This window comes from Agelaius tricolor, unplaced genomic scaffold (genome assembly GCF_023055355.1).
Source record: "Agelaius tricolor isolate 1412-34295 unplaced genomic scaffold, bAgeTri1.0.p SCAF_14, whole genome shotgun sequence".
NCBI classification, from domain to species: Eukaryota; Metazoa; Chordata; class Aves; order Passeriformes; family Icteridae; genus Agelaius; species Agelaius tricolor.
Genome location: NW_027269274.1, coordinates 18,127,343 through 18,141,865, shown reverse-complemented (window position 1 = coordinate 18,141,865; position 14,523 = coordinate 18,127,343). Strand labels below are relative to the sequence as shown.

General features: G+C 45.8%; 1 protein-coding gene across 21 annotated transcripts in view; it reads right to left on the bottom strand.

The window, feature by feature from the left end:
* The window catches only part of SLC6A11 (solute carrier family 6 member 11), a 109,188-nt gene extending 96,064 nt beyond the window's left edge, over nucleotides 1-13,124 (bottom strand). For 19 of the 21 annotated variants that reach the window (XR_011681211.1, XR_011681209.1, XR_011681215.1 and 16 more), the window contains exons 1-5: nucleotides 12,909-13,124; nucleotides 12,251-12,481; nucleotides 9,435-9,569; nucleotides 9,119-9,259; nucleotides 7,612-7,702 (exon numbers count right to left, since the gene is read on the bottom strand). Coding sequence is in view for 3 of the 21 variants with exons in the window: in XM_071440032.1 (XP_071296133.1) it covers nucleotides 7,612-7,702; nucleotides 9,119-9,259; nucleotides 9,435-9,569; nucleotides 12,251-12,470 (587 nt within the window). In the remaining 18 variants the exon portion in view is untranslated. Of the gene's footprint in view, nucleotides 1-7,607; nucleotides 7,703-9,118; nucleotides 9,260-9,434; nucleotides 9,570-12,250; nucleotides 12,482-12,800 lie in introns of those variants that run through there. The other 2 variants (XM_071440033.1, XM_071440034.1) reach the window with 2 other exon arrangements.
* Nucleotides 13,125-14,523: the final 1,399 nt, after the last annotated feature.

The following is a 14,523-nucleotide window of genomic DNA, read 5'->3' as shown; positions in this document are numbered from 1 at the left end:
CAATTGTGCAATTAAGGGATATTTTAAGTAGCTCATGTATGACCTTTGCTACAAAAATTTAATTTCTGGTTTTGACACCACCACAAGCCCAAACTTGACTGTGCATTAACACAAGAACCAACCAAATGCTACAAATTCCCAAAGCAGTACAAAGTCAGGAGAATTTGCAAACTTGAAGGTCATTTTTTCATCATCCACAGCGAAAGTGTTATGTACAACAGGAAGTATAAAAATCAAAAACCATGGAAGTTCATCACCTGACTTAGGGTCCAGCCCTCAATACAGGAAAAACTGTTGGACAGGAAATGTAAAAATCAAAAACCATGGAAACTTTATCCACCTGGTTTAGGGTCCAGCCCTCAATACAGGAAAAATTGGCAGCATTTGGACAGGAAATGTAAAAATCAAAAACCATAGAAGTTCATCCACCTGACTTAGGGTTCAGCCCTCAATACAGGAAAAACTGTTGGACAGGAAATGTAAAAATCAAAACTATAGAACTTCATCCACCTGACTTATGGTTCAGCTCTCAATACAGAAAAAACTGTTGGACAGGAAATGTAAAAATCAAAAACCATGGAAATTTTATCCACCTGGTTTAGGGTCCAGCCCTCAATACAGAAAATACTGTTGGACAGGAAATGTAAAAATCAAAACTATAGAACTTCATCCACCTGACTTAGGGTTCAGCCCTCAATACAGAAAATACTGTTGGACAGGAAATGTAAAAATCAAAAACCATGGAAGGTCATCCACCTGGCTTATGATCCAGCCCTCAATACAGGAAAAACTGTTGGACATGAAATGAAAAAAACAAAAACCATGGAAGTTCATCTCAATACAGGAAAAACTGGCAGCATTTTGCTACCCATCCCATTTGCTTTTTTTCAGCTGAAGTCAGGCAAAGTCAGTGATCTTGAGGCAAACCCAGATGGAGAGCTCACGAGGCTCCAAAGAAAAAGGGATTTTCACATGGCCCCTCATGAGCTGGGCAGCAAGGGGAGGGCCTGGCACTGTTTAATGCCCTACAAGACACCCACAAAGGGCCTGGCACTGTTTAATGCCCTACAAGACACCCACAAAGGGGCCGGTTCTGTTTAATGCCCTACAAGACACCCACAAAGGGGCTGGTTCTGTTTAATGCCCTACAAGACACCCACAAAGGGGCTGGTTCTGTTTAATGTCCTACAAGACACCCACAAAGGGGCTGGCACTGTTTAATGTCCTACAAGACACCCACAAAGGGGCTGGTTCTGTTTAATGTTTAATGCCCTACAAGACACCCACAAAGGGGCTGGTTCTGTTTAATGCCCTACAAGACACCCACAAAGGGGCTGGTTCTGTTTAATGCCCTACAAGACACCCACAAAGGGGCTGGTTCTGTTTAATGCCCTACAAAACACCCACAAAGGGGCTGGCACTGTTTAATGTCCTACAAGACACCCACAAAGGGGCTGGCTCTGTTTAATGCCCTACAAGACACCCACAAAGGGGCTGGTTCTGTTTAATGCCCTACAAGTCACCCACAAAGGGGCTGGTTCTGTTTAATGCCCTACAAGACACCCACAAAGGGGCTGGTTCTGTTTAATGTTTAATGTCCTACAAGACACCCACAAAGGGGCTGGTTCTGTTTAATGTTTAATGTCCTACAAGACACCCACAAAGGGGCTGGTTCTGTTTAATGCCCTACAAGACACCCACAAAGGGGCCGGTTCTGTTTAATGCCCTACAAAACACCCACAAAGGGACTGGTTCTGTTTAATGTCCTACAAGACACCCACAAAGGGGCTGGTTCTGTTTAATGTTTAATGTCCTACAAGACACCCACAAAGGGGCTGGTTCTGTTTAATGCCCTACAAAACACCCACAAAGGGGCTGGCTCTGTTTAATGCCCTACAAGACACCCACAAGGGGATGGTTCTGTTTAATGCCCTACAAGACACCCACAAAGGGGCTGGTTCTGTTTAATGTCCTACAAGACACCCACAAAGGGGCTGGTTCTGTTTAATGCCCTACAAGACACCCACAAAGGGGCTGGTTCTGTTTAATGTCCTACAAGACACCCACAAAGGGGCTGGTTCTGTTTAATGTCCTACAAGACACCCACAAAGGGGCTGGTTCTGTTTAATGTTTAATGCCCTACAAGACACCCACAAAGGGGCTGGTTCTGTTTAATGCCCTACAAGACACCCACAAAGGGGCTGGTTCTGTTTAATGTTTAATGTCCTACAAGACACCCACAAAGGGGCTGGTTCTGTTTAATGCCCTACAAGACACCCACAAAGGGGCTGGTTCTCTTTAATGCCCTACAAAACACCCACAAAGGGGCTGGTTCGGGGTGCTGCTGGATCCCCTGGGCACTGAGCAGGCTCAGCTCACCCCTGACTTCTCAGTGTGCTGGGGATTAACCACAATGTGACTCCTGCACTCGTCTGTAGCCTGAATGAAACAGGAAAAAACCTCTTTTTTGACTTTGCAAGGAAAGGGTTTGTGCCTTTTCCTTTTTGCTGAGAGCAGCCCCTTTTCTTTTAGGCCAGACAAAACCGATGTTTTTTCTCACTAGGCTTTACTTGGAAAGGCTGGGGATGTGTCACCCCCTCCAGAGAGTGACAGACCTCCTTGAACAGAGCACCAACTTGTTGCTACACAGCCAATAAAAAACCATTGAGGTGGAATCAGCCACAAAACCGCGGCTCCTCTTTCTGTCCAGCTCCTTCCCAGGCTCTGGAAAGCTCCAATTCCTGCCCCTGGGCACAGACTGGAGCAGCAGCCAAAAGGGCACAGGGGCATGGCTGCAGCCCCCACACCTGCCAGGCAATTTCCTCTCCTAGGAAAGCAGAAAAAGGATGGGGCAGAGCATCTCCCCTCTGTTTGCCAGGCTGTAAATGCACCCTCACCCACAGCCACGGGGATTTCTCATATCCTGCTCTAATTTAGCAGTAATTAGCAGTTAACGGTATTAACTATTCTAATTTTGGACGTCAAAAATTCTACGTGCCACGCCTTGAAAGTGGGATTATTGCTTTTTCTTAGAAAATCCTTCAACAAACTGTACAACTGGGATGAGGGAAAGGCCATAGATGGGAGAAAACAGGTCAAGTCTCTGAATGTTGGCACAAGTAGGAAGGGAAAAGTGGAAATTCAAGCTCTTGTCTGTCCTTTGGAACACAGCAGCAGTGAGTTTGAAGAATAAAAAGTGAATTTTCATCAGTTTAGCTGCTTCCCTGCACACACAGAATTTGGAACTTCTCAAGGCTGCAGCTTGCAAGGCCTTCTGGAGTAACAAATCCTTTAATCCCCTAATTTTGATCAGTTGTCAGTGGTGTCTGCTCACTCAAATGAAGCCTTAAAACACTGACAGAAATAGATATTTCTAAGCAGGAAAAAAAGAAAAGATTGTCCAAACTGCCAAGTTTTGCTGCACCTCCAGCAGGATCAGCCCGTTTTCACTGTGTAGCTCCAGGGAAGTGGTTACCAATTACAGTCTCACAAAAATATTTGAAGTTTTGAAGTTGAATGAGGTTCTTTGGAGTGTACCAGGAGGAAAACAGCACCTAGCACCTGCTGCAGGATTTCTCTCTGAATCCTTTTTTGGTTTGTTTTAACAAAGAAAGAATCCATGCAAGACAAAAATTAAACTTTCACCCTCTGTGTGAGGCAGTTATCAAAGCAGGGAGAGAAGATGAATTCTCAAAGTCAGAGTATTCCTGCTAAGGGAGCAGCATCCCCTTTGCTGGGCACACCTGAGGAAGGGAAATGGAAAAGCCTCAAGGCACTGCCAGGTGTCCTCTGCCACCTCTGCAGTCCCTGCCCACTTCAGCCACAGCTTTAGGGCTTGCCAAGGCTGCAGAAGCAGCAAAAGCTACAAATATTTCAGCAGAGAGGCTGAAGTTTGGGTTTGCAATCCTCAAACCAGCTGAGGATTTGGATTTACTTCCAGTAAATGAGTGAATAAGGGCTGAGCCTTACAGCCTAGCTGGAGGAAAAGACTTAGCAGCACCAGGTAAAAGGGAAAAAAATTCCTTTCCAAAGGCAGGAATAAAGATGGTTTGGGCCTGGTGTATTCATTTACACACTTAAATCCAACTTGTGCCCCTGCTGCCAGCCTCTGCTGGCACTTAGAGAACGTAAATCCTGTGTGAAACAGCAACCTGGGCCTGCCCAGCATGAGGAGCTCTCAGACTGGGAGCACTGGGCTTGAGAGCAGCACAGAGCACTGCAAAGCCACTGGGGAACTGCTGAGTCTCCTCTGGTTAGGCTGGGCTTAGTTAAAACCATCTGAAGAGAGTGGGATTATGGCAGAAGCTGTGGGATATGGCTGGGAAAGGGGAGCTGCAGCACCAGCCTGACACTTTACAAATGCAGGGCTGGGTTTCACATGTAACAAACTCACAAAAAACAACCAGGATCACTGGGCACAGCAATTACCACTCTCATCCACAGATTGAATCAACAGACCAAAAAATAAAGCCACCCCAAAAATAAAAATTAAAAAAAAAATCCCACAAAACCCCATTTTTTCTCCCCACAGCCAACCCTTCACACAATAAATTGACTTTACGTGGCCACAGCTCAGAGGAGTTTCAATGGCAGCCTTGGCATTGCAGGGAGCAAAGGGTGAAGGTTCTAAAAAAACCTGGAGCCTCCCCTTTCCCTACTCCAGCAAATCCCCTTTTTACTATTTGTTTCAACAGGCTTACAATGAGTTTATGGCTCCTGGCAGCAGAATTTACAAAATCATAAAGCAGCATCACGAGAACACCACCTCTAGCTGAGGGAAATAACATTGCTGATAACACTTATCTCCACAGAAAGCAGCTCTTCTAGTGATATTAACTGCTCTGTCATCTTCTCTTCATACAGAAAGACCCTGCTCTGCTTTTATCTTTGAGATTTAAGCCATAATTTAATTATAATCTTAATTCCAATTAGTTATTTCAAGGCAAAATCAATCCTGATTTTTTATTAAAACTCATTCTTCCACTTTGAAACTAGTTTTTCATGGGTTTTTTTTCAATTTTGAAGCCATGCAACGTCATAACTACTTAAATATCAAACAAGGCAAACACCTTCCTTAGCAGGAAGAGAGTACATTTATTTCCTTGTGCAAAACTATGCAACTCCAGTTTTATTTGGACAGAGTAAGTAGAAAAGTTTAATATCTTAAGTTATTTTGGCCAGCAAACTGTTGGTGTTACAAAAAGTTTGTCTGTGACACAATAAAGAAAGACATTCCAAATAAATAACAGATTATTTAATTTACCTTTTTTTTTTTTTTCTTGGTGTTTGTGATTTTAAAAGGTTTGGAATGTGTATTTTCAACTTTTTATTGACAAGACTGTAAAAACAGCTGGAGAAAAGGCTAAATCTGATTCTTCCTTCTGGTTTCATAATTTATTCCTGATTTAGCCAAAATCAGGTAGGGAAATATGCCCTGAAATGGAAGGGTTTAAAACCCACTGCAACCTGATTGCAAGTGGAGCTGGAGAATCTGGTTTGGCTTCATTTTCAGAGATCTCTGAGAAGGGACAGCCTTAAAATGGATTTGTGTGTGCTTCAAAATAACACTGACCAAGGAATTGAGGCACTCCAGAGATGAGCACTGACACAAAACCCACAAAACCACAGAAATATGAGTGCAAAACCACAGAAATATGAGAATATGGGAGTGCAAAACCATAGGAAGATGAGTGTGTAAAACCACAGAAATATGAGAGTGCAAAACCACAGAAATATGAGAATATGGGAGTGTAAAACCACAGAAATATGAGAATATGGGAGTGTAAAACCATAGGAATATGAGAGTGCAAAACCACAGAAATACGAGAGTGTAAAACCACAGAAATATGAGAATATGGGAGTGCAAAACCATAGGAAGATGAGAGTGTAAAACCACAGAAATATGAGAGTGCAAAACCACAGAAATATGAGAGTGCAAAACCACAGAAATATGAGAATATGGGAGTGTAAAATCATAGGAAGATGAGAGTGTAAAACCACAGAAATATGAGAATATGGGAGTGTAAAACCATAGGAAGATGAGAGTGTAAAACCACAGAAATATGAGAGTGCAAAACTTACTCTGTGCTGTCCATAGAATTGAACTAAACATTTCCTACTTCTCTGGATAACCAGAGTTACCATCACTGGAACAGCTGGGAATATTGTTGAAAAATCATCCAAATGCAGAGGGTAAATTGGCTAATAGTTGAGAAAATATATTGTTCATTTATTCCACTGATGTTAAGTCTTAATTCTCATTATCCCAAAGAACCATATGAGATTTTGGCTAAAATAAAATAAAGCTGTAGCATTAAGTGATGCCACATGAGAAACTCATGTTTATTCTGAAATATTATCTGTGGGTAGTTATATTTTGATTTAAGATGTCAGGTGTTCAGATTATTGAAAATTTTAACAGAAAATAAAATTTCAGTTTTACCCAGAGAGTTCATACATCTCTCATGTTATTCAGGTTTATTTAGTTTGGGGGAGAGGTATTTTATTTTTAAATAAAACAGTTTTATTTGCTGAAATAACTCATGAAATCTAAGTGTACTGATGTAGCAAGAAAAAGAGATTCAGGCAGACAATAGCACATCCTAAGATTGAAGGAAATTATGTCAATCTGGAGTTTTCCCTTCAAGAAGTTTTAATTCCTGGTTCTTTAAAGTGTAGTTGTTGCTGTCCTGAACACAAACCAGCCTCGGAATAAGGCTCTGTCTTAAAAATAAAATTAATGGGTCCTCAAGAAATGGTAGTAACCCAGAATTGTGTAACAGGCTTTGGATTGTGAAATCACTCAGAATTCAAAGTAACATTCCATTTCTCTGATTGGCTCAGCACACACTACACCCTGCAAGGAACAAATGGGAGGCTACACTGCACTGATTAAATATTTATAGTCAGGAAAAATATGTCACCACAAAAGCAGCTCATCTTCTGCAAACATCTGATTTTCTTCCCTTAGTCTAGCAAGAAATCAGAGTCAGGGGGAGAGGAGAGAGTTAAACTCTGCTGTTATTCTAGCTGAATAACTAACACTTACACAGTCCTTTAAAAAATAATGAGATCCAGAAGCCAGAGTATTAGTTAGCTGAAACAAGGGTGAGGATGTAGCTCTCCAACTCCTAAGGGAAGAAACATTTAGGAGGGAAAAAAAAAAGAAAAAAAAGAGGGGAAAAAGGAATATTGTAAATCATCTTCTTTCTTTCACCTTTGCCTCCTCATTAGTATGGGCTGGAGGCTCTTTCCTCCAGCAGCAGGAGCCAAGCTCCCGAGCAAGTGGCACACTTTGTTCTATGTCCTTTCAGGATATGGAATTCCTTTCCTTCTATCCTCTTAAAAAAGAGTTAAAAACTCTCAAAAACCATGGCAGGATAAGAAACTTTCCAGCTGAACTCACATCCCTAAGTGCTATAGGGTTATGAGGTCTAAATGGTCAAATCATTGCAAGGTAGTGAACAGTCTGCTCAAATATAAAGGTAGTGAACAGTCTGCTCAAATATAAAGGTAGTGAACAGTCTGATCAAATACAAAAGTAGTGAACAGTCTGCTCAAATATAAAGGTAGTGAACAGTCTGATCAAATATAAAGTTTTTGTGCACTTACTCCCAGAATTCCATCACTGGAGAGGTGGCATTTTGTAAAGAGACCTGACTGCAGTTGCTCATGTTGAGTTTTTGAAATTCCACACAGTTTTCTAGAAAAGAACCAAAAAAAAAGAGTTTGCTATGTTGGTATGCAAGTACAGTTATTGTCTCACTTTGTGCACCTTGGAAAGCCCCCACTCTGCACCACGTTTCTGGGTGGGGTTTAAGGGTTTTTGGGGGCACTAAGGGCCACAGCTGCTAATTCTGCAACACCAGGTTGTGATAACCCAGAGAAACATCCATGAGGACTCTCCTACAACACTTCCCAGAGGAATAGGGCCAAAAAATCACCTCAGGCAGAAGAAAGAAACATGGAGGCAATGGATTGGGAATTAAAATTACAACGTGCTCCTGCTCCAGCTGCTGGTTCAGTGGTTTATGGCTACAAAGGGAACATGGCCAGCCCTAAACTGCCACTTTTTCCTGGTAAGGAAAGTGGGTATTTCCTCTGGCTTGTCACTATTATCATCATTATTATTATTATTATTATTGTTATTATCTCTAACACAAAGGCCAAAGCAGCTCAGCACTGTGGAGCATTTGAGCACTGATAACACTGGCCAAGCTCCTTGGCAGGGCTGCCAGAATTGATACCAAAGCCTTTCACATCTACTGGGCCCAAAATTACCTCCCTAAGATTTCAGAAACCAAGATTTCAGGCAGTCTAGGTGTGCTCAAAGAACACCAAAAACGCCCAGTTAATAAAAACTATGAAAGACAACATGATGGGTACTTGATTTGAAATTGGACTGTATATAAGGGATAAATGCAAAATTTCAGGAACAAGGACAGTGGGATGAGACCCTCCCCATGGATGTTTGGGATCCAGAGACTCAAAGAGCAGAGAATGACAGATATTTATATCAATGAAAAGACAGATGCAGAGCCCTGCCCTGCAAACCCTCCTGAATCCATACCTCATCCTGCATGCAGGAGGCTCCATTACATGCAGCAAGGATTATTTATGAGACTACATTTCCAGAAGTAGCTTGATGAACATTATCCCTCAACATCTGGCATTTAAAAGAGCAATTCCAAAGATCCACATTTAATATTTTTCCCTCTCCATTCAGACTCCTCCTGACTTCATTAGAGTGAAAGAGCAAGATTGCAACCTGTCATCAGGTCATTCTGTGCTGCAGAATTCACTCAGTGTGTTCAGGGAGAATAGATATGATTGCAAATGAGAGTCTTGGGATTTAGCCAGAAGATCTTACAGAATTAACAAATCCATAGTCTTTTTCTGCTGACATTCTCTTCTAGAGGAGAAAATGCTTTACAATGACCTAACCCAAAAAGGTCCAAGGCAGTTTCACTCCAGGTTTCCTTTTTTTTTTGCTGTAGTGGGATGAGATTGGCCCATTTGCACAGATTTTGCTACACCAGTAGCTTTGTTCAGGACATTTCAATATAATAATCAATCATTTGGGAGGATTTTATAGTGGTCATCTCTGCTGGGGTCATACCTGTATTCCATTCGTGGCCACAGGAAGCCCAGGGAAGCTCTGTAGTAAAGCAGTTGAACAAATAGAAGATAGCCCATGCTAAAATGATGATGTAATATACATTTAGGTGTGCCTCTATAACTTGGGTAGCATAGCCAATGCCTGGAGGAGCAAAAGAAAATGTGAGAAGCAAAAGAAAACTTCTGCATTTCAGGCTGTATTTAATTTAAAAACAAAAGCTTGCTCTTAAGCATATCTTAACTTCAATTTTGATACAATAATTTCATTTCACTTCAAATTGAATGCTTTCTTTTGCAGTAGAACACAGAATTGTTACCTTCAAAGAGAGGGCAAACTTTCCTCCAGCATGTGATGCCTCCTTCACTTGTAAACTGTCCCAAGGCCGTCTCCAAGAAAAATACTGGGATTCCACAGCAAATAAAAAACACCACGTAGGGGATGAGGAAAGCACCTGGGGGTGAACATTGAGGGGTGTTGGTTAGAATGAACAGGGCTCCTCAGGAGCACAGGGAGGATTTTCCCATTAAAGGAAGGATCTTCAGCTGGGAGCCATCAGTGCAGTGCAGGAAGGGTTTATCCTGCCCCAAATATCCAAAGTTAACCTGTAAGCCAGGGCCATGGGCTAAAACAGAGCAGATCAAAGGTCCTCAGCCTAAAGTCAGCTCAGGAGTCTCTCAAACACAGAAAAGATCCCAGCCATGCTCAGCTCCAAGTTCTGCTCTGCCCAGCACCACCCTCCTTGCTTTTCTCAGGGGCGAGAAAGTGTTACAGACATTAAATCTGAGAAATCCTTTTCATGTTATTTATATGATAAGGATTGCAGACAGGGAATGAGGAAACAACTTCAGAACTACTCCCAAGGACAAGAAAGCAGGACCTGGCCTTATCAGCCAGAAATATTGGTGTGAAATTCTAGGAAAACAACAAAGAATCCACATTTGGGTTGGATGCTGACAGTAAACTCCAGCCCAGGTAGTGAACCACAGCAAACCCAAGCACAGCACACCCTCACCCTGCAACAGCTGCTGTGCTTCAGTCACCCTGGTGACAAAGTTGGGACAACTGCATCCACCTGCTCTGAGTTTTCTTCATCTCATCACCCGGAGTCTCTTCCCTCAACCAGAAATTTCCTTAGAGATGAATCCCAGGTGCCTCTCAAGCAATCCACAGGGATTCCACAAAGAATGGAATCCTTCCCTGGATAATTTACTGGCCAGTATCATCACACACACTATCACAGCGAGTTTAACAGTGCAACTTGTGGACATCCAAGGTACCAGCTTGGTTTTTTTCAACAGGCATACATCAGGAACATTAGAAAACATCAGGATGGCCAGCTTGCAAAAAGATCATGTTCCACAAAATACCTCATTCTAAATGCACAAAGAAATGAATTTTCCTCAAAAACCTGAACATCCACAGCCCAAACTTCCAGATGATTATTCCTACACTCCCTGTTATGACTTGCAGTAAGTGCCAGAGAGGTCACACCTCACAAGTTCCAAACTACAGCCTCCAAATTTGTTCTGTAACAAGCAATTTATTTCACAACTAGCTCAGATATTTACCACTGTCTTCCCCTTGCACCAAGGAGTTGGATGCATCAGATTTAGGCACTAAAAACAAACTCTGGTCTAATTCCAGCAGGGGGTTACACAAGCTCACAGACTGAGCCTCCATTGACTAAAACTGGTCACTGGCAAATGTCCTGTGGTGCCAGGACATGAGCAATTAAAGCACACCCATTTATTCTATTCTTAAAGAGCACAGTGGTGATTAAATATGATATTTAAGTAATTACTTTTTCATCAAATCACCCAAAACAATGATGGAAATTCTTTCTACCTCATGTTACAGCCTTTAAAATGACAGCAAGCTGGCACACACAAATGGGCACCTAAAGCTGTAGGAACCAAAAAACTACACAGCAAATATATATTCTTGTCATTTCCTCTGCCAAAAGTTCTCTGGGAACACTTTGACCATCAACAAGAAAGGCTTGTGTATATGATGTGCAGCATGTTAACATTCAGGATCTGGTAGCAGCACTCTCTAAAGAGCTGAACTCTTGTTACCTAAGTTTGGCCAAAATACAGAGACATAAAGAAAGGAACTTCCAACAAGAAACAAAATCTGCACAGCAGGATTTGTCTTGTAGGAACAGCACACAAAATGGGCTAAAAACCATCCCTGAGTTCAGATAAGGAGGGACAAGGAATAGAAATTTGGCACAGCAAACAAACCCATCCAGGAGCAGATCAGTGCTTATCAGCCCCCAACATCCTATTTTTCTTCCAGCCTCTGTGTTTACACTGCCACTGACTCAGGCCTTAAGTGGGAAGAATATTGAACCCAGTCCACAGAATTCTAAACTGAGTTTGTAATTTACTTTCCTCTCTTCACTGCTGCCCAAGCTGATGTGCTTATTCTCAGCTGTCATTGATCTTATACAGTTTACAGTTGGCTGTGGCCAGTACGTGCCACATGTTACACTCTGGACAAGTTGAGTCTGCTCTTTTCTCTCCTAAACAACATTCATATGTTGGATTTATTAGGGCTTGCTCTTTTCCAGTAATCTCTAGTTTTACATCTTTCCCTGCTTTGCTGTAGGAATTGGGGAAGTACTGAGGGAAAAAAAAAAAGAACTTGGAGGTATAAAAAAATTTCATGCGACAAAGAAAATTAATTTAGTCTTTGTGGCATTCTTAGGAAAAAAAATATTCATCCTTTCCAAAGTACACTGCTGTGACTAATGAAGTGCTGCCTTCTTTTCTGTGTCAGACAAACTTAGTTAAGTATGCCTGGGTGTGTATTCACATGCAGAAGACAGAGTGTACTACTATGACTGAACGCTGGCTTCTCCTGCGTGAAAAATGCTCCTGCAAAAAATATGTCAATTTACTAACGTAACAGCAACTTGTAAAAATAAACCACTCAGTTTGTTTGGAGAGAAGGAAAGAGAAACACAGCGATTTTTCTCAGTTGTCAGATGTTAATGCTTCCCTGTCTGCACATGCACTGAAAGCCTGAACACGTCTCTCTTACTAGTGCAATAAATCACAGCAAGGCACTCTTAACTGTTTAATTCCCGTGTTTAATTCCCATCTAAATCCACACGTGATGTCATCTTACCTCCTCCATTCTTGTAGCAAAGATAGGGGAATCTCCAGACGTTTCCCAGCCCAATAATCTCCCCTGCCACAGAAAGCACAAATTCAACCTTATTGTTCCAGTGACCTCTTTCATGAACTTTCTTATCGTTGCTGTGGACGAGGTTGGTACTTGAGGCTTCTGGGTCCAAAGCATCTTCTGGCTTGCCATTAATTATAGGAATAGTCTTTTCAGCTGTCATGACTTTTCAGCCTAGTGGAGAACAAAAGAAGAGCACACAGGTGTGTTAAGACACTTGCTGCCACTGATCTTCAACGACTGAGATCTCCCAGGGTGGCCCTGGCTCCTTGTTACCTCTGGAAATCTGGGGCTGAAAATGAGGGAGGCAACTCCACGAGGCTGGAAAAGTTGTAAGGCGGGGGGGGGGAGGAAAAGAAAGGGGTGGGAGGGAGAGAGAAGGTTCTGTGCAAGGGAAGGAGCAATTCCAAGTGGTGACAGGTAACTTGCTAGCAGAGAGGAAAGCCTTTCAAAAATCCCTCCCCAGGCAAGGATCCCATCCTGCCTGACCTACCAGAGGCCAGGGCTGTGCCGCACCTGCCGGGCACACCTGGGCGCTCAGGGCGGCGCAGAAGGGCCGGGATGGCTGTGGCCTGCCCGCAGGAGCTCCGGGATTACTCACCCAGGGCTGTGCCCGTGCCTGCCTGCGCGCCGGGGACAGGGGCCGGGCTGTGCTGAGCGCTGCCTGCGGGCGATGCTGCGGCTCCGGCAGCGCGGGCAGGGCACAGGGAGGAGGGGAGGAGGCGTTCGGGATCCCCGGGAGCCGGGAAGCCTCGTCCTGCCCTGCCGCTGCTGGCGGCCCGGCGTGGGTTGGAGGATGCTCCCCGCGCTCTGGATGGAGCCGGAATTTGCAAATGCTCAGCCCTCCCAGGAGCGATGGTTTAACACCCGCCTCCCCCCTCCGCCCACCTCAGGCTGTCCCGCCAGCTCCCCCCTCCTTCTCTTCCTTCTCCTCCTCCTCCTCCTTCTCCTCCACCCAGCATCAGCACCGAGCATCACCAGCGAGCAGAGAGCAGAGCATCCCCGGCTGCGCTCCCCGCCCGCGGCCAGGGCCAGGTTGGCAGCCGCGTTCTGCATCCCCATCCCCGGCAGTCCCAGCCCTGCTCCAGCCCCTCGGGCGGGGATGGTACCCGCGGGCCCGGCAGGCTGGCAGCCGTATTCCCATTCCCCAGAGGGTCCCATCCCTGCTGCGCATCCCTCGGCAGCGATGGGACCGCGGGCAGGGCCGAGCCTGCCGGGTTGGCAGCCACATCCCCATCCCCGGTGAGTTCCATCCCTGCTCCGCATCTCTCTGCAGGGATGGGACCGCGGGCAGGGCAGGGCCGAACAGGGGCAAGTTAGGACCCCCATAACGCCCCCGGCGGGTCCCGGCCCCGCTGTGCATCCCTCGGGCCCGGCAGGCTGGCAGCCGTGCTCTGCATCCCCATCCCCGGCAATCCCATCCCTGCTCCGCAGCCCCCGGGCAGGGCTGGCACCGCGGGCAAGGCCGAGCCCCGCAGGCTGGCAGCCACATCCCCATCCCCGGCGGTCCCAGCCCTGCTCCGTAGCCTCGGGCAGCGATGGAGCCGCGGGCAGGTCCAAGCCTGGCAGGTTGGCAGCCGTGCTCTGCATCCCCATCCCTGGCGGTCCCATCCCTGTTCCGCATCCCTCTGCATCCCGCAGGGACGGGACCGCGGGCAGGGCCAGCCCCGCAGGTTGGCAGCCACATCCCCATCCCTGCTCCGCAGCCCTGGGCAGGGCTGGTATCCCCGAGCCCGGCAGGTTGGCAGCCGTATTCCCATTCCCATCCCTGGCGGTCCCATCCCTGCTCCGCATCCCTCCGCATCCCGCAGGGATGGAGCCGCGGGCAGGGCCAGCCCCGCAGGTTGGCAGCCACATCCACATCCCCATCCCCGGCGGGTCCCATCCCTGCTCCACAGCCCTGCTATCCCCGAGCCCGGCAGGTTGGCAGCCGTGTTCCCATCCCCATCCCTGGCGGTCCCATCCCTGGTATCCCCGAGCCCCGCAGGTTGGCAGCCGTGTTCCCATCCCCATCCCCGGCAGTCCCATCCCTGCTCCACAGCCCTGGTATCCCCGAGCCCGGCAGGTCGGCAGCCGTGTTCCCATCCCCATCCCTGGCGGTCCCATCCCTGGTATCCCCGAGCCCCGCAGGTTGGCAGCCGCGTTCCCATCCCCATCCCCGGCAGTCCCATCCCTGCTCCGCAGCCCTCGGGCAGGGCTGGCACCGCCGGCCCAGC